Source organism: Lynx canadensis, chromosome E2, assembly GCF_007474595.2.
Source record: "Lynx canadensis isolate LIC74 chromosome E2, mLynCan4.pri.v2, whole genome shotgun sequence".
NCBI lineage: Eukaryota > Metazoa > Chordata > Mammalia > Carnivora > Felidae > Lynx > Lynx canadensis.
The window spans coordinates 4165035-4182121 of record NC_044317.1 but is presented as its reverse complement, the minus strand read 5'-3'; the positions used below and the strand labels follow the sequence as shown (position 1 = coordinate 4182121).

Genomic DNA, 17087 nt, shown 5'->3' with positions numbered 1-17087 from the left:
CGCTTCCTTACTGCCACTCCTTAGACGCTGCAGGCACTGGTCGCCTGCCCTCCAATGTATCACCTGATGAAGTTCATCCCTCTGTATTCGAAAGTGCAAAGGCCTTGTACGTCGACACCCATGATAGATAGCTTGTAAGTAAGGTGCCTCCAGATGTGTCCAGGGGCTGGGTCGTTTCGCCTCTGATAATTCAAATTTGAATAGTTTAGCAACGTTCTTACTTTCTTGCAGACGAGTCCTTTAATTTTTTAATTTTTTAAAATTCACTGCTTGTGTTTTTATGTGGAAGCTAACCAGAAATGCAATTGGAGCACTGCCTGTGTTCCTCAGATTTGTTCATGTCAGTTTAGTGCTTGCCAGTGTGTGTCCCTGAAGATCTTCCGGAAGTTACGTAGAAAAGGTGGAAGAACCACTCACCGCTCTGGCATCGGTTGCCAAAAACTTGCCACCTTCATACTGACTGATATTCTGAGTAGCCATCGAGAGTCTCTAGTGAAAGGATGTCTTTTACAAAAATGTACTAAACTTTTTCTCCCCCGTGTTTAGTGTTCGGCTAATGAATGAGTTTACTAATATGCCAGTACCTCCAAAACCCAGACAAGGTGAGTAGCGGTGAGGCCTCCTGATGCCATTGTGTACGGACGGCTGGGGAGGCAGGGGGCTAAATTTCATACGTTCGGTCTTGTTGCAAAGAAAAGGTTTTTAAAATAACCGGCGCTACACCTGTGCTGTTCTCAGCGTCGCGGGGGGCGGGGCTGTGGGGGGGGGCGGGGTGCCCCGGTGATGTTGCCTTTCATCGTGTTAAGACTCTGTTTCAGTGACGAGAATCTGTGTCCTGTTCCGTTGCAGCTCTTGGGGATAAAATCGTGAGGGATATCCGCCCTGGAGCTGCTTTTGAACCTACGTACATTTACAGACTCCTGACGGTGATCAAGTCGAGCCTGTCTGAAAAGGTTTGGCCCTGCTCGCGCGTAGCTCCGGTCCCTGCTTGTTCAGTGCTCGCCCTGCACTTGCATTGCTGCCATTTGGTGGGTGTTCGGTAGATCTAGGCTTGTTGTGGAGTCAGTTGCTTGAATGAAATTTAAAAATACCACGATCGTCCTCGTAACCAGAGGCAGGGCGTGCATCACTTACTGGGCACCGAGCACCCTTGTAAGTTTTTTCCGTACCTTAGCCGACCTCGCCCCCTGCGGTCCTCTCGTTGTTATATTTGAGAAAAGGGCGATCCTTTTCCAAGGCCACATAGCTCGTAAATGCAGCGCCTGGCATCACGGCCAGCTCCTTGACCGCCGCACGGCCTTTCACGTGGAGCGTGGTCCTGGGGCCCGGAACCGTGGCGACATTCGGGAGAGCTGCGTCTCCGTCACACTCACACGGCTCCTTGACTCTCTTAGCTGCATCTTTTGTCACACACTTTGCTACTAAAGGCGTGGGACCAGGGGCCAAGGGGGTCTCGTGTAGGGCGCCGACAGCTGTCGAGAGTGAATTGCATACCCTTTCTGCAAAGTTAACTGGAGCCTTTCTTTCCTCCCTGACAGTCTGTGATGAGTCCATACGAGCAATTGAAATGATACTTATGGGAATTATTTAGAGAGAAAAACCATCCCCCCCAAAATTCCATTAAAGCTAAGTAAAGTGTGTTGAAGCGCCATTGTTTTGCGGAGGGTGAGTGGCCGGGGTGGCGTAGGCGCGAACTGTGCCTCTCCGCGTTCAGTTGGAGATTGACGTTTCCGGGGTGGCGGGAATGTACGGAATGTTGGGAATGCAGAAGCAGATTACGCTGCACCCTCTGCCCGCAGACAGCTCACCGTCTGTCTGGGGAATTAGATATTTAATCTAAGGAAACAGCAAAGAAGTCCTAAGATAGATGCAAATGCAGATGCTTGAGAAGCCGAGGCGGGCCACCCGGTTCAGGTGGCGGCCCAGGAAAAGCAGTGAAGTTCAGGGGGCGTCCCGTGGCCAAGCCCCACTGACATCCGGCTCCGAGGTTATGTTCGTGGACGGAAGTGTCTTTTGAAGTTAGGTGCATCCTGGCTGTGTTGGGTCCCCCATGCCACCCTCAGGCTTGGTGGTCCGACGGAAGGGCTGTGAGTCACAGCCGTTATCGGAAGGACTCAGAAGCCGTTATCCTCACAATCGGGTTAGGACAGCACGAGGACACAAGGCAAGACGAGACGTCCGGTGTGTGGGAAACCTGGAGACTCGCGTCCTGGTGCGTCACAGAGAACGCGCTTCGTTCCTCGGCGTCAGGTGCGACAGCACGTGGAAAGATGCCGTCTGCTAGGGAAGCACAATGGAGACTCCGTGCCCGGGGTCCCCAGGCGTCCTCTGCCTGGCGCAGACCAGAATTGCACACCTGCACAAGGAAAGCGGGTGTTCAGCGTAAACCATGTTGTACGATTCAGGCACATTCCCTTGTCAGTTCTTGGAGCGGGGGGACCCTCCCCAAATCCCACTTCCCAGATGCCAACCAGGGAGCGACCCGACCCGGCAAGTGGCCCTTCCCGAGAACGTCAGGCCTGCCGCGTTGACCCTTGTGCCTCTGAGCCACGCTGGTTTCCGCCCTTTGCCGCACATACAGAGCGTGCTACACGCCCAACGGCTGCCGTCCGTTTGGAGTCCTGTTTGGAGCGGGTACGCCAGAGGCTGAAAGAAGGGTTCGGAAATCCTCGGTCCCTGCGGTCCTTCTCCAAAGAAGGAAATACGAACTCATCCTGAGATCATAAAACAGATATCTGGCTGTCGCGTGACTCGTCTGGAGATGAATTTGCTGATGTGTGTGCGTAAAAAAAACCGTCAGCGGAGCCTTTGAATCAGGAGAGATTTTCACGTGTGATTTGGGTCCTTTCCCCTGTAGTTGCCCATCGTTGCGAACGGGAGGACCACCCGGGCTCCCCTTCACAGCCACAGTGTGACCTTTGGCCCCTGGGGTTGTGAGACGAGGGGGCCCTCGTGTCTAGTGCTTGTTCGTCCCTTTCGTGTGCACAGAAGAGCAACTTTTCAATAAGTGTTTTGTTCTGAAGGTAACGTGTATTTATTGTAGAAAATTTCAAAAAGCCGGAAAAAACATAACAGATGGAAGTTCCTCCTCATCCTACACTTAGACATAAAGGTTTACTTTGCACCCCCAGCCCCACCCGTGCCCCCCTCACTCCACCTGTTTCAGCCTACAAAGAAGTCACGCGAAGGGCACCTGGGGGGGATCCGTCCGTTAAGCGTCCGGCTTCGGCTCAGGTCATGATCTCACGGTTCGTGGGTTCGAGCCCCGCGTCGGGCTCTGTGCCAACAGCTTGGAGCCTGGGGCCTGCTTCCGATTCTGTGTCTGTCTGTCTGTCTCTCTCTCTCTGCCCCTCCCCTACTCGCGCTGTCTCAAAATAAAAACGTAAAAAGAAATTAAAAAAAAAAAAAAAAGTCACATGATTTCTGGAAACACTTTACATTAAGTCTTGTTAAAAATTGAAGAGGAGACCTGGTCTGAATATGCAGGCTCAGTATTCCCTGCAGGCCTTGCGTGGTGATCAGTTAAAATTAACGTGTTCCTATCTGGCCTTTTCAGGGTCGACAAGAAGACGCGGAGGAATATTTAGGCTTCATTCTAAACGGACTTCATGAGGAAATGCTGAACCTGAAGAAACTTCTGTCACCCAATAACCAAAGTAGGTCGTGGTCTGTTGGCCCCAAAATTGCGCGAGAACATTTCCCCAAGAATTAATTCTGAACAGATGTCGCGTGTTCGTACACGGAGCCGCTTCCTCCCCAGATCGTTGGCCCTTTGAGTCACTTTCTCACCAGGCGACTCTGGTTATCTCTACACTGCTTATTTTTTATACCACCGAGAATGCTCCCTCTGGGTAAATCAGAGTACATCCAGCACCTCTGCTTTTGTTCGTTCAGTTTTTAGTGAGGAAAACGATCAGACGTACGGAAAAGCCGGGAGAATGGTTTGGTGAATAGCTGGATTCTGCACCCGTTGACGTCCTGCCGTGCTTTCTCTCTCTGTGTCCCCACGCACGGTGTGTGCACGCATTTCCTGAGTGACACAAATTAAGTGGGAAGTAACAGTTTAGTTCGCCCCTAAAATGGCCAAAGCACGCATGTCCGGAGACTGAGCGTGCTCTCCTGTGTGACCAAAGCCCCTTAGCACGTGAGGAAGACGGGCCGCACTCCCACTGTGCTGCCTGGCTTCCGGTCTGTCTTCACGGCTCCCCGGCCGTCCCAGGAGCGCCGTCCTTGGTGGTTTATGCCAGCAGCATTCAGGTGGGCGTCCGTCCCTGTCGCCTTTGTTCTTTGTGCCGAGCGCGCCTTGGTTTCGCCTTTAAGGCTCACTCCGTGCAGGCGGCTTACGGAGAACCTTTTTTTAAGGAAGCTGTTTCGCTGTCGTTGTTGCCGGGAGGGGCCTAAGCGGACTGTCTCCTTTTCAGAACTCACTGTTTCCAACGGACCCAGGAGCCCGTCGGTGCACGAAGACGAGCCGGACGAGCCGGGCGAAGGCAGTGAGGACGAGTGGGAGCAAGTGGGCCCCAGGAGCAAGACTTCAGTCACGCGCCAGGCAGAGTTTGTTCAGACCCCGATCACTGGCATTTTTGGCGGACACATCAGGTTTATGCTCTTCTGGAATATACTGTAGTGTTGGCCTCTCTCAGGGTTTTGCCATCTGGCCGAAGGGGGAGGGTATAAGACGTGTCTGAGGAGTTCTGGGCTCGACGCTTTGCCTCGACGCCCCTGTGCCTGCTCTGTCCCCCGCTGTCCCTGCGCCTCTCCTGCCTGGTGCTTTCACTGCTCTCGCCCGGCACCAAAGCCCTTCGGCCCCGGGCACTGCCGCCGTCCCCCAGGCCCTGCTGCCCTCCTGACTCCTCCCTCCGTCAGCACTCCAGCCGCTCACAGCTAGGTAGAAAGAGAAAGACTTGTTAAGTTGGCGGGCAGGTTCTGTTAAGAGAAGAAATTCTGTGTCTGGCTGGAGGAATTTTAGGCTCTGGAACCGAGTGAGCTAGAAAGGTGAGGGAGTGTGGAGGGAGATACTTTCACATAAAGGGGGACGCGGGGCCTCCTGGAGGGCTGGGTTCCCTCCTCTGGCCCAGTTCCCGTAAACCAGATGCTCGTTGCTCTTTAATGACCTCCTTCTAGAAGAGTTCTGTCTGAGTGCATTAGAGACAGACATTCGTTGCCGCTTCGATGTGGAACTCAGGAGCGCTGGGGCCGGCTCCAGGGAGGCCCAAGCGTCCAGAGTCCCGAAGGGCCCCCGGAGCAGGGTTTCCTCGCGGACGGCCTGGCGTTGGAACCTACGAGGGGGGGTTTCGTAGTGAGACGCAGCCTTTGCTTGTCCCGAATGCCGTGCATCCAGAAGAAGTGACACCCTTTCCGAGGCAGAGGCAGGCAGAGTCAGTTCGGGCTCGCCCTGCCCCACAGCTTAGGTCGAGCCCCCTTCAGCGAGGCTGATACAACCCCCGCACGTCCACGGGCTCCTTCACGGCCCCGGGCGGTGCTGCTGTGCCGCGCCGGATCCAGAAGCCAGTCGTGCCGCCTTGTCCCCTCGAACGAGTCCTTTCTGGGCTCCCCACTGTGCGCTAGAGCCGCCGGGCCCCCTTCCGTTGTGACGTCTCCACGTCAGCCTTGTGGTCAGGTGTGCCCTGGGGACTGCCGCCCCTGTGACTTGGTGTTGCGGATACGATTCCTTGGGCTGGGCTGTTTCGGGAAGGGAAGCCGGGATCCAGGTCAGGCACGGCACTGAGAGAAGGCCGTCTTGTGCCTTTGGCTCTGCGTGAGACCGGCAGCCTGATGTCCGTGCTCTTGGGCCAGCCCAGTGGGTGTGACAGCACCGTGTGTGCGCGCGTAGGTGGAACGTGCAAGGCTCCTGAGGCCGGCGTACCCCAAGATCTCACGTTTGTTTGAGAATAACCAGCATCCGATTTGGAGGAAATTCTAGCTCGGCGTGCATGGCCGTGCCGTGCAGGACCTCTGGCCCTGGCCTTGGCGGGCTTTTTAAATGTTGAAACGGCTTGTTGATACTTTGGAGAACTAACAAAGCAAAGGTTGGAATGATTTCTTCAAATTTAGGAACTTCTGTGTGTGTGGTAGCCATCATGAAGTGTGGTTTTCTTTGCAAATCCACCTTCCTTGGGTGGGTTTTCACTCCCCCTGGAGAAACCATCACCTTTCTTCACCCTTTTCTCCCCGCCCGTCCGGAGCCTTGAAATAAAATCGAGGCCGTTGGAGTCCGGAGGACCGCTTCTTGATTCCGCCACCAGTTTTAATGACCGCCCCCCCCCCCCCCCCCCCCCGTTGCTCTTGGAACCAGGGGAACGGCCGTGGCTCTCGAGTCTGTGCCCTCGGAGGGAGCACAAAGATGCTTCCTGGTCCATGTGGCAGGGGAGCGCGTGTGGACGTGAAGCCCGAGGCAGAGGAGCGTTTAGTTCGCTCTTGGGGGCACCTGCTCTGCGAAGTCTGAACCCCCAGGCACCATCTGATTCCTTCGTCAACTGGGTCACTCAGGCTGCAGAAGCAGAGTTCTCGTTGCGCGCCTGGAATGTTTCCCTGCCGGGGCTGAATGGGAGATGGGCTGAACACACAAGTTTTACTCAGAGAAACTCAGAGGAAAATGAAATGAAAAACCAGCTAAGAAAACAAGGTTGAACTGGCACCCTTCTTCTTGAGGGTGGTAGGTAGCCTTGTTTCCTGGAATGTTAGCTTAGTTTTTGTTAGACACACCCTGCTTCTCTTTTGTAAGTCATTTTTATAGGGGAAAAATGCCATTAAAAATATTGTTTACCTTGGGGTTTCCTCTATTTTATTAGAATGGCTCTGATACTTTACGAAGATGAGAAGTGTCAGCGTTTTGAGGCCATGGCAGGATAAGGGCAGTTACTAACTGGTGCATTAAATAAAGTGTGGAGTGGAAGGGAAGGAATTTGGAAGATGAAGTAGGTTTTCTTCCAGTGTGCTTGCGCTGGGAACGCGATCTGCTGAACTGGTGGGCTTTTGCTTAGAAATACTTAGGAGGTGGTATTCAGCCTGATTATTATTATTTTTCTTTTCCCGCCAATAGTTGGTGTCATTATTTTATTTTATTTTATTTTATTTATTTTTCCCGCCTGATTATTTTTTCCCACCAATAGTTGGTGTCATTATTTTATTTTATTTATTTATTTTTCCCGCCTGATTATTTTTAACTTCGGTACATTGGTGGCTCTTTTCCCTCTCTGGCCTCCTGAGAGTGGTCCTGAGAAACCTCGTTCCCCGTGTTAATCCCTCTTCTGCTGCTGGGTGATCTTGAGGGAAGGTGGGAAGGAGCGTTGTGTCACGGTTGTCTGGTCGTGTCTTCCAACCCGCAGGTCTGTGGTCTACCAGCAGAGTTCCAGAGAATCCGCCACTTTGCAGCCCTTCTTCACGTTGCAGCTGGACATCCAGTCTGACAAGATACGTACGGTCCAGGACGCATTGGAGAGCCTGGTGGCGAGAGAATCTGTCCAGGGTTATACCACAAAGACCAAACAAGAGGTACAGCCATAGTTGGTCTTGAACGTGTGTGCCGAGGCGCCCCGGTCTGGTGGAAAGAGCGCGCGGCACAAGCGGGTCCGCGCTCTGCCTCTCAGGCCCCTTGCTTCACTGTTTCGCACTGAAAGTTTCCCCGTGTTTACAATGGGACGGCTGAAACGGCTGGTCCTGACACCACTCCACGTAGCCCAGGGTGACGGTCGTCGGGAGCGTCTGTCCTGAGCTGTGTAACTTTGCTAGTGCGATCGCGGTACGATAAAGTCAGCACCACGTCGAACAGAGGCCGAGCAGCTTCTGACGTCACAAAGCATGATTTCGTGAGCTTAGGTAGGCCAGAAAAGAGGTTCCAAACACGTCTATTTAGCATTTGGTTGTAGGTCTTCCAGGAGATCAAAAACAATTAGAAAGTAGCTGTTTTCCTGCGTGTTAGTCTTTAATCAGATGTGGACAGGAGGAAAGTCTTTGAGTCTTCAGTGTTCGGGAGTCAGAGAGGCAGATGGCTTCGTGTGGGGTACCTGTCAGCCGAGTCAGGAGAGAGCTGGAGTGTTTGCTCCCGGAGCGCTTCCTGGTGCCTGGGGTCCAGGTGTGCCAGCGGCAGCTGTTTCCACTCCGGGGTTGAGGAGGGTGTCGTCTCCGCTGCCGAGATCGTGCTGGTGATCTCGGGGTTGGTGAATTCAGAGAAACGTGACAGAGGAACGCAGGCTAGTTACGGGCGGCACCCGTCTGGACAGCTCGTAGTATCCCTGGGGAGCGTGACTCAACAAGGCTGTGGTGGCTGAAGGCGCACGGGGAGCAGAGCAGAGGAGCACCTGGGCGCCTGCGGTTCCCCTGGGGCCTTCCGCCTGGACCGGTCAAGGCTCCTCTTGGGAGATGGGCACGTAGTTTGGCCTGATCCTCCACAGTATTTTCTGACTTGCTTCCCACGGGCGATTTTGTTTAGAAAAGAAAAGCGGTAGGAGCGAGAGACAGAATCTCGGCGCTTGGCTTAAGTGAATCAGCCGAGTCTGGCGGTGGAACTTAATGAGAGAGAAAGTGGGTATTTGTTTTCAGGAGGTCGGTTGGTGTGGCTGAGCCGTGTACGTGGCTCGTTGGGTGGCAGCCGCGGCTCCAGAGGTGGAGTCGCCGTCCTGCCCACCCCCACCCCCACCCCCCAGCGCCTCTCTCGCTCGCTCTCCCGCGGCCACCTGCAGGGGTTGGTGGCCACTCATCCTGCAGACCTTGCCCCCGCCCCCTCACGCGTCTTTTCCTCTCTCGTTCCTGCTGCGGTGACGCGTGCACGTCGGGAGGGTGCAGATGAGATCGAGGTAGAGGGTGTGAGGAGAAAGAAGGTGGTTTATTCCAGATGGCTGGGGGGAGCGGGGAGAAGGACGCTTTGGCAGAGCCTCGAAGAGGAAGAAGCAACGCGCTGCGTGTCCCGGCTCGGTGATGGCGGTGGCATGTTACCGAGAAGAGCGAAAACTCTCCGGAAAGCAGACGTTTGAGAAAGGGAGATCTTGGACGGTTCGTATGGGGCGGGGATATCCGGAAAGAGCAAGTATCGCATTTTCTGGAATGTGTTTTCTTTGAACGGACTTTTTAAAATACCGAGTTTGACGTTACTGTGTTTTAAGGTCACGAGATTTATTTTGCTGTGGGACCACTTGACGAAGGCCCACGGGAAAATGGGGCTATAGAAAATACTTGCTGTACGGAACTGGTGTGGTTTTGTCGCGCGAAGAAAAGCGTGTCAAGTTTGTGTGGAAGCCCACAACACACGGAAGAATTTCCGATTAGCCACTTAGTGGACTGCCCGAAAGTCTGAGGTCAGAGTCCTGGGTCCCTGGCTCGGAGAGCATCCCAGAGATGCATTTGCCCAGCCCTCGATCCTCGTGCGGGGACGCCGGAGTCCCCTTGCCACAATCTCGGTCTCTTGCCGTTGGGCCGTGGCCACGCTTTCCGATGGCTTGCACATCCTCCTCGGGTCCGGAGACACCGCGCTCCAGACCCGTGACCAGCATCCAGAGGCGGGTCGGGTGGTCCCCGCCTGGGATCTGAGCCTGAGTGGGAAGCCGGGCGCCCTTAGGACCCCTCTACCCAGACGCGCACACGGTCTTCTGCACGTTGCCATACGCTTCGCTTCTGCTGTTTTTCCGACGGTCACCCGAACGGGCGTTTCTACCGAAAGGATTCTTCATCTAAATACAGGGAGCATCTGGGGCGCCTGGGTGGCGCAGTCGGTTAAGCGTCCGACTTCAGCCAGGTCACGATCTCGCGGTCTGTGAGTTCGAGCCCCGCGTCAGGCTCTGGGCTGATGGCTCAGAGCCTGGAGCCTGTTTCCGATTCTGTGTCTCCTTCTCTCTCTGCCCCTCCCCCGTTCATGCTCTGTCTCTCTCTGTCCCAAAAATGAATAAACGTTGAAAAAAAAAAATTTAATAAAAAAAAATAAATAAATACAGGGAGCATCTAAGAGTTTATGATTCTAAAGAACAGCAAATAAAGGTAATAGGCATTGTTGGCAAGGATGCATTTTTAATGAAACGCAGCATTCATTGGACCTGTGGAAGCAGATGAGAGACGTGTAAATTGATAAAACAAACCTGCGAAGCTAATGGTTACAAGAGATAGCTTTTGGGTTACGTAGAACACCCGATTCGAGAAACACGTTGGCTTCGGTTTGAGTTACTAAAAAGCACGCTAATACGTACATAATGCGAGGTGCCACCGCCGAGTTGGCTGTTAATTTTTGTGCCAATTTGCCATTAATGTCACAGAACAGGTTTTTGTTTTGTTTTTTTTTGAGAGCGAGAGGACGAGCGAGCGAGGGGCAGAGAGAATCTCATGAGGGACAGAGGTGGAGAGAGAGAGAAGCGGGGCTCACCCGATGCGGGCTCGATCTCACAAACCGTGAGAGCGTGACCCGACCGGAGGTCTGATGCTTGACCGACCCCAGAGCAGGGCTTCCTGCCGCGGAGCCGTGGCGTCCCGTGCCGCCGTGTCTGCAGGCGCGTGTGCGCTTTCCCGCGGGGAGTGTGGGTGCGGGTGGCTCTGGCGAGACCTCTTGGCGGGATGTTAGATCCTCAGACGCTCCCCTGACCCGGCCGAGCGGGGAACGGGGCCGCGGAGCCGCAGGCCGTCGGCTCCCGGAGGGGGTTCTTGGGGGGCGGACGTGGCGTCTGCCGCGTGGAGTGAGGGACGCGCGTCCTGCTCTGCTCTGTGCCCTAGGTGGAGATCAGTCGAAGAGTGACTCTGGAGAAGCTGCCCCCCGTGCTCGTGCTGCACCTGAAGCGGTTTGTCTACGAGAAGACCGGCGGGTGTCAGAAGCTCGTCAAGAGCGTCGAGTACCCTGTGGACCTGGAGATCAGCAGAGGTACCGGCCGCGGGCGGAGACCGCGTGCGCGGTGCCGGCTCCCCCGGAGGCCGGGCGCTCGGCGCCCAGCGCTTCTGCGAGATGCCGGAGTCAGGAGGTTCTCTCTCGTGACGGTTTGGTTTTAGATTTCTCGATTCGTAACGGATTTTGATGCTCAAATTGGCACCAGGGTAGCTCTTGAAAGATAAAGGCAAAAAGTGAATAAACCGTACGATCTTACTAGATTGTAAAACCGGAGGAGATTTTGTCCATTAAGATGAGCATCGTCTTTCTGGAGATATCTTGTGGATCACTGGTCCAAAACGGTTTTCTTCATAAACGTTGAGAATCGCACGTACCGGCCTGTTAAATGGACTTTTTTAGTGAAGTGAAGGGACGTTTCCCATAGGCCCCTGGGCGGTCCTCCGACCTCCGGTTGCAATGACACGTGTCAGGTTTGTGGCACCCTGTCCGCCCCGAGTCTCCGTCAGGTAACCGGGCCCCCTCAGCTTCGACGCGTTTTGATGAAAGCAAGCTCGTGTTGTCTTGCTTGTTACGCGTGTCTTCGTGTCAGCTGCCACCTGAAGTGCTTTCCAGAAAGAGAAACGAGATAAGCGGGGACCAGAGGCCCTGGCGTGGGTCAAGGGTGGGGGTAGGGGAGAAGCCGGTGGCGAGCGGCTCCCGGAAGGGTCCATCCGCGGGGAGCCGTTCCCGCAGGGGGACAGTGCCTCTTTGGAGGGACCGTCTTACTCGTACCTAATGGGACTTCTGCGGCCTCCCTCGCCTGTGAAACGTTTCAACTCTTCGTTTCCCCGGGCCATTTTGTTTCTAAGTGGGCGGCTCTCTTTTCCGTTTTTTAGCATGTCTGCTTTTAAGGGGTTTCTGGCATGAGCTTAACAGGCTCAGTGTATTTCCCCTGTTTCTTAACGGACTGGCTGCCGGGTCCGGGCGCTCCCTCGTCGCACAGCCGGTTTCCCTCCTGGGCAGCGCTTGCGCCCAGGGGGGCCTGGAGTTTGTTTTGTTTTCCTGGGCTGCCAGGGGGCGCATGTGAGCGGGGCTGTCGGCACCTCTTCGTCTCTGTTACCCTGAGCCTCTCTATAAGTGCTTTTTTACAGATTGCAGCTGTCGATGTTTTGTTTTTCAGAACTGCTTTCTCCAGGGGTTAAAAATAAGAATTTTAAATGCCACAGAACCTATAGGCTATTTGCAGGTAAGTAAATCTGTACGTTATTTACTTATTAAAGCACTGATAAAGACGTTTAATACCCAGGCCCAATTTTGCCACAATACCACTTCGCATAGAGAAGAGTGTCTCTGCTGGTAACCCCTGGACCTTATAAGGGGACTCTGTTTTCTTTTGAAAATGTGCGTTTGACCTGACGTTGGTGCTTGGATTTGACAGAATATCCTTTTGGCTCTAAGCTGAATCCGTCTTAAGACCTTGTTTGACATCAGTTCTGTCCGTGAGTCAGAGGATCGGGTCGGAGGCCGCCTGCCGGGCTAGTGGTTTGCAGACGGGACCTTTCCTGCTGCCGTTGTGGCCCCTGCGCGGGGACGGTGGCGCCCGGGGGGCCGGGTCCCCGAGACCCCTGTTGTCTCGGCCCAGAGCTTCCTGCGGCCCCAGTTTGTCTAATACCGTCTGTCCGTCCTTCCGCTCCTCCTTCCTCTTTTGTAGCCAGAGTCTTCTGGGCCTTTGAGGCTCTGTGCTTGTGCCGGTTGCTGTTTGCATCAGCTGCGTGTGCTTTCTGGCCGTTTTTACCAGAATTTCCTAGCTTCTTCGTTATCCTTCCTTTTGTGTTGGCCTCGCTCAGTCTGCGTGTAATTTAAACTAAGTTCCCATTTACTGACACGTGTTTAGTGAACCTTTCTACTCAGTGCCTTTTTCGTGGTATCTCATTTATTCCAACGTTTATTTATTTTTGGGACAGAGAGAGACAGAGCATGAACGGGGGAGGGGCAGAGAGAGAGGGAGTCACAGTATCAGAAACAGGCTCCAGGCTCTGAGCCATCAGCCCAGAGCCCGATGCGGGGCTCGAACTCACGGAGTGCGAGATCGTGACCTGGCTGAAGTCGGACGCTTAACCGACTGCGCCACCCAGGCGCCCCGGTATCTCATTTATTCCTCACAGCTGTCCTGCGAGGCAGGTGGTGGTGTCCCCATTTTATAAAACAAGAAACCCAAATTCTTGTTTGGGACACACGCCCCGCTCTGGCCCGCAGTGGCGTGGCCGGTCTTCACCCTCCTACCCTCCGTCCTGCCTGTTTAGAAAGTTGGTTGGCCCCCGATGAGCGGGTCAGGTCCCCGTGCGACACCAGGAGGGCTTGGGCCCGGTCACCTTTCTCTTCCTGCCAGGCTGTGCCTTTGACTTTCTCTTCTCCCCCATGTCAGCCGATCACAGCCCCTCCCCAGGCAGGGGGGCCCTGCGCTCCTGCGGTGTCCCCAGCCCTTTCCAGCCCTGCCTTGTCATGGAAACTCTGCCACCTGCCTCTGGGACCAGAGAGGCCGTAGCAGCCGGCCCGAGTCCGAAGCTGGGCCCTGAGGCCCCAGGGGGAGATGAAGGTCAGCCCTGCCGTCTCCCTGCTGCCCTCCCCGCCTGGGGTCGCTGCAGGGGGAGGCCGCCGACCTGGGGCAAGGACGGGAATCCCTGTCTCTCCTGCTCGGGGAGCCCCGGTGTGGTCCCGCTCTGCCTGCCGGCTGTGGCCCAGCGTCTGCCCGGGGCTCCCCTGCGTTCCCAAATCCTCTCATGGCTTCTCACTTCAGAAATAAGGGCACTAGATTGGATCAGTTGGACTTTTCCCGGTCTGCCAGGAATGTAAGAAAGCACTTCGCACAAATGGTTCTGACTGCGGGACCCGGAGAGCACGTTTGAGAAGTGCTGGCCGGTCCCATTCAGTCAGGGGGACTCGCCTGGGGTCCTGACGTGCCGTGTCAGCCCCCGGGTGCTGCTGAGGGAACCACAACGCGTGTGGAGTGCTTTCTCTTGAAGTGTTAGAACGGGAGGGGCGTGCAGGAAACACAAACCCACAGCTCCTTAAATCCCACTGACTTGGTCACTTGATCAAAACTCTTGCCCCAGACGTGTCTTGGAGGTGAAAATCCAGGACGAAAGCCCAAAGTGGGTTTGGGGTCTGGGGGACGGGCCATGTCAAGCCTCTTCCACGTCCTCGATGGCCTTTTGATGGGTGCGACCTGCCGTGTGTGCCGATCCCACCGCTGGTGTCCTGCCGGGGCCTCCTGCAGTCTTCTGTCCCCAGGGCACCAGCCGTGTTTGTCACGTGGCTGGCAAGGGCGTCCCCTGCGCCTCCAGCACGGAGGCTCCTTTGCCGGGGGGACTGTCATCCCACCAGCCATGACCTGGGCCACGGGTCCGGACGGGGTCGTCCCTCCGCTGGAGTGACCGCTGCCGCCAGGGCCCAGCCACCTTGCCACCAGCCGAGTCTTGTTCCTCTGCACTGATGGTGGCATGAGCTCGCCTGGCCACCTTGCCAGCCCCCTGTCCTCGGGAGGCGTCTCCCTCCCCCGGGTTCCTGCCTGAGGCCCGGCCCTCCTCCCCCCATGGGGGAAGACGGGGGCCCTTGGTGTCTTCCAGTGGTTGGTTGTCTTTGTTTTAGGCCTTTGACCAAAGGCTTCTTGATTGGATTACAGAATTTTTTTAAGTGAAAAGCTTCGTTTAAGCATAAAAGAAGAAAGCGTAATGACTAGGTGCCATTTCGGTGGGACGCCACCCGTTCCGCCCACATGACAGTCCTGCTGTCTGTCCCTCTTGGGGCTGGTGCGGTCACTCGTTGTGATGTTACAGAAAACCTAGAACTGCCCATTTTCCACGTAACACCGGCATATTCCTACATCGCCGTGCACCCAGCCTGTTCCTCTTACTGTGCACGGCTCTTGACGTTTCCTTGCTTTTTCACTCTTACCAAATCTTTGTCGGAGGTTCACATGATCTCTTTAGAACGGTCTAGAAGGGGATGGGCTGGATCGAGAGCATGGGCGTTTGGGGGTCTGGGTGGCATTTCTGGAGGTCCGTCAGTGCTAGCGGTTCCGTGGGGGGCTGGGAGGGGGCGGGGTCTTTGGCGCTAAGTCCCCGCGTGCTCGCTTCAGCGGTGGGCCGTCCTCGCCCGGAGGGCTGGCTTATGGGACAGCCCCGCCGGGCCGGCGACTCCTCCGCGAGGCCTTGAACGTCCCGAGTGTGTCGTTAAGGTGTCCGTGTGTGACTTTCTCGCGCGTCGCTGAGGGTTTTGGATTACATGACGTTGCTTTGTGTGGTGGCATCTCTGCCCCACGCGCCTCGGAAAGGTGTGTCCCGCGAGGCGGCTCCCTGGGGGCTCAGGCGGGCGTGGGGGGCGTGGCGCGCGTGGGGGGCGTGGCGCGCTGCCGTGCCCCGCCCCGCGCCGTCCGTCTCACCGGGGCGCCCGGCCTCTCTTGCAGTGGTCTACCATCACGGCAGCAGCGCGACGGGCGGCCACTACACCACGGACGTCTTCCAGATCGGTCTGAACGGCTGGCTGCGCATCGATGACCAGACGGTCAAGGTGGTGAACCAGTACCAGGTGGTGAAGCCCACTGCCGAACGCACAGCCTACCTCCTGTATTACCGCCGCGTGGACCTGCTCTAGCCGCCTGCGCGCCGTGTGCCCGCCGCCCGCTTGCAGACGCCGACTCCCTCTGACTTCCTTCCCGTCTTTAGTGGCTCTCTAGGGGGAGCCTCTTCGTCCTTGGCAGAACGGGCTAGAACGGAGAGCAGACGCCTCGGGGCTTGTGCGCAACAGTTCACGTTGCCGCCTGCCTTCCAGATCCGAATCATTTGGTTGAGACAGACCGTCACTCGATTTGAGAAAATACACAGAACCCGTGTTTCTGAAATAATGCCGATTCCTGAGTGAGAAGGGGGAACTTGCATTCGATTCGCAGTCTAATTGCTTAGTAGAATAAATCCTGCACCAGCGACACTTGTAAATTTGTGAAAATGAATTTTATCTTTCCTTAAGGAGTAAATTTTTTAATCCGTCACACTTTCCTTCCCCACCCTCTAGTTTTTGATAAACGATAAAAACGAGCCAGTTATCAGAGGAGACATAGTTCTTACTTCTAAAAGAAACATAAATATGAAAAATAAGTTGCTGGTTCCTCACCGGAAAGATACGTGTTAGTAATCGTGTGATGAAAAGCTGCTTACGTATGCATTGCAGATCAGATACCCGGAGTTAAGACGTTAGCCCACATAGGTGGGTGGTTGTAAACTTTATTGCCATTAAAAGATTTCACGTTGCATTCATGCTTCTGTGTACACATAATGAAAAATGGGCAAAATCATGACGACGGATCTTTCCTTCAGTCGCTCTGTTCAATTCTGCCGTCTGCTCTTCTGTGATGCTGCGTCTCTAATTGTACACAGTTTAGTGATCTCTAGGACTACAGAAGTTGTCCCCCACCAATAAAAATCACAAAGTTGGTTTAAAGCTGTGCACGGTGTTTCTTTGCTCTCGCCACTTCCGGTCGCCGGCGCTCCCGTGGGCCCGCGGGCTCCCCCAGAATCACGGCGGGCCCTCCAGCCAGCCGAACCGAGGCTCGGGTCGTGCCCGCTTAGTGTCGCCAACGCCACTAACTAGCGATTTGGGGGGATGGAGTTTTTGAATCTTCCGATAGCAGAAGAGGGAGGTGACTCTCCTCCGTTCCTTGTTCCTGTCCCCAGCGCAGTCAGCGTCCCCAGAGCAGTGGGCTTACGTCACGCACGGCTGAACACCGTGCTGCTGGGGCATCTTAGCAGCCCTTCGGACACCGCCCTTGGGTTGGGGACAGGAAGCCTTTCCCGGGCAGAAGAGGCGGAGGAGAGTTCACGTGGGGGTCAGGCCACCCGCAGTGGCTCTCGTGCCTGTGGTGTCCCGCTTCCAGCCCGTGCAGACCATTCATGGTAATGAACTGGGATCCCCGGACAAGCCAGCCAGCTTACATGGTCACGGCCTCGCCCCCGAGCGCTTCCTTGTGGCAGCCGGTGGTCCTGAGCCTAGCCGTGTGCCGCTCGGGCTCCGAGCTTAGTTTTCACGGAGCCCACTCACCTGTCGTCACCCTATCCTGATTTGCTTGGCCGACCTACAAGTTATGGTTTGGTTTTCATTGAAACAGACCCTTCTCAGGAGCATATGGTGTTTGGAGTCCACATTCCCTCTGGGGAGGCGACCCACCAACACTGCCCCCCAACACTGCCCCAGCCGGGGACCAACTGGAGCTGTGTTGTAGAGCTTGTCATCAAGTGATACCGTGACCCGGGTC

General features: G+C 55.4%; 1 protein-coding gene across 4 annotated transcripts in view; it reads left to right on the top strand.

Moving 5' to 3' along the window:
• The window catches only part of LOC115503575 (kelch-like protein 36), a 104583-nt gene extending 88307 nt beyond the window's left edge, over window positions 1-16276 (top strand). For all 4 annotated transcript variants that reach the window (XM_030299894.1, XM_030299895.1, XM_030299896.2 and 1 more), the window contains 9 exons: window positions 25-134; window positions 547-602; window positions 850-953; window positions 3557-3656; window positions 4422-4599; window positions 7329-7494; window positions 10693-10837; window positions 11961-12026; window positions 15246-16276. In XM_030299894.1, the coding sequence (XP_030155754.1) occupies window positions 25-134; window positions 547-602; window positions 850-953; window positions 3557-3656; window positions 4422-4599; window positions 7329-7494; window positions 10693-10837; window positions 11961-12026; window positions 15246-15433 (1113 nt within the window). In that variant the 3' untranslated portion in view covers window positions 15434-16276. The remainder of the gene's footprint in view (window positions 1-24; window positions 135-546; window positions 603-849; window positions 954-3556; window positions 3657-4421; window positions 4600-7328; window positions 7495-10692; window positions 10838-11960; window positions 12027-15245) is intronic.
• Window positions 16277-17087: the final 811 nt, after the last annotated feature.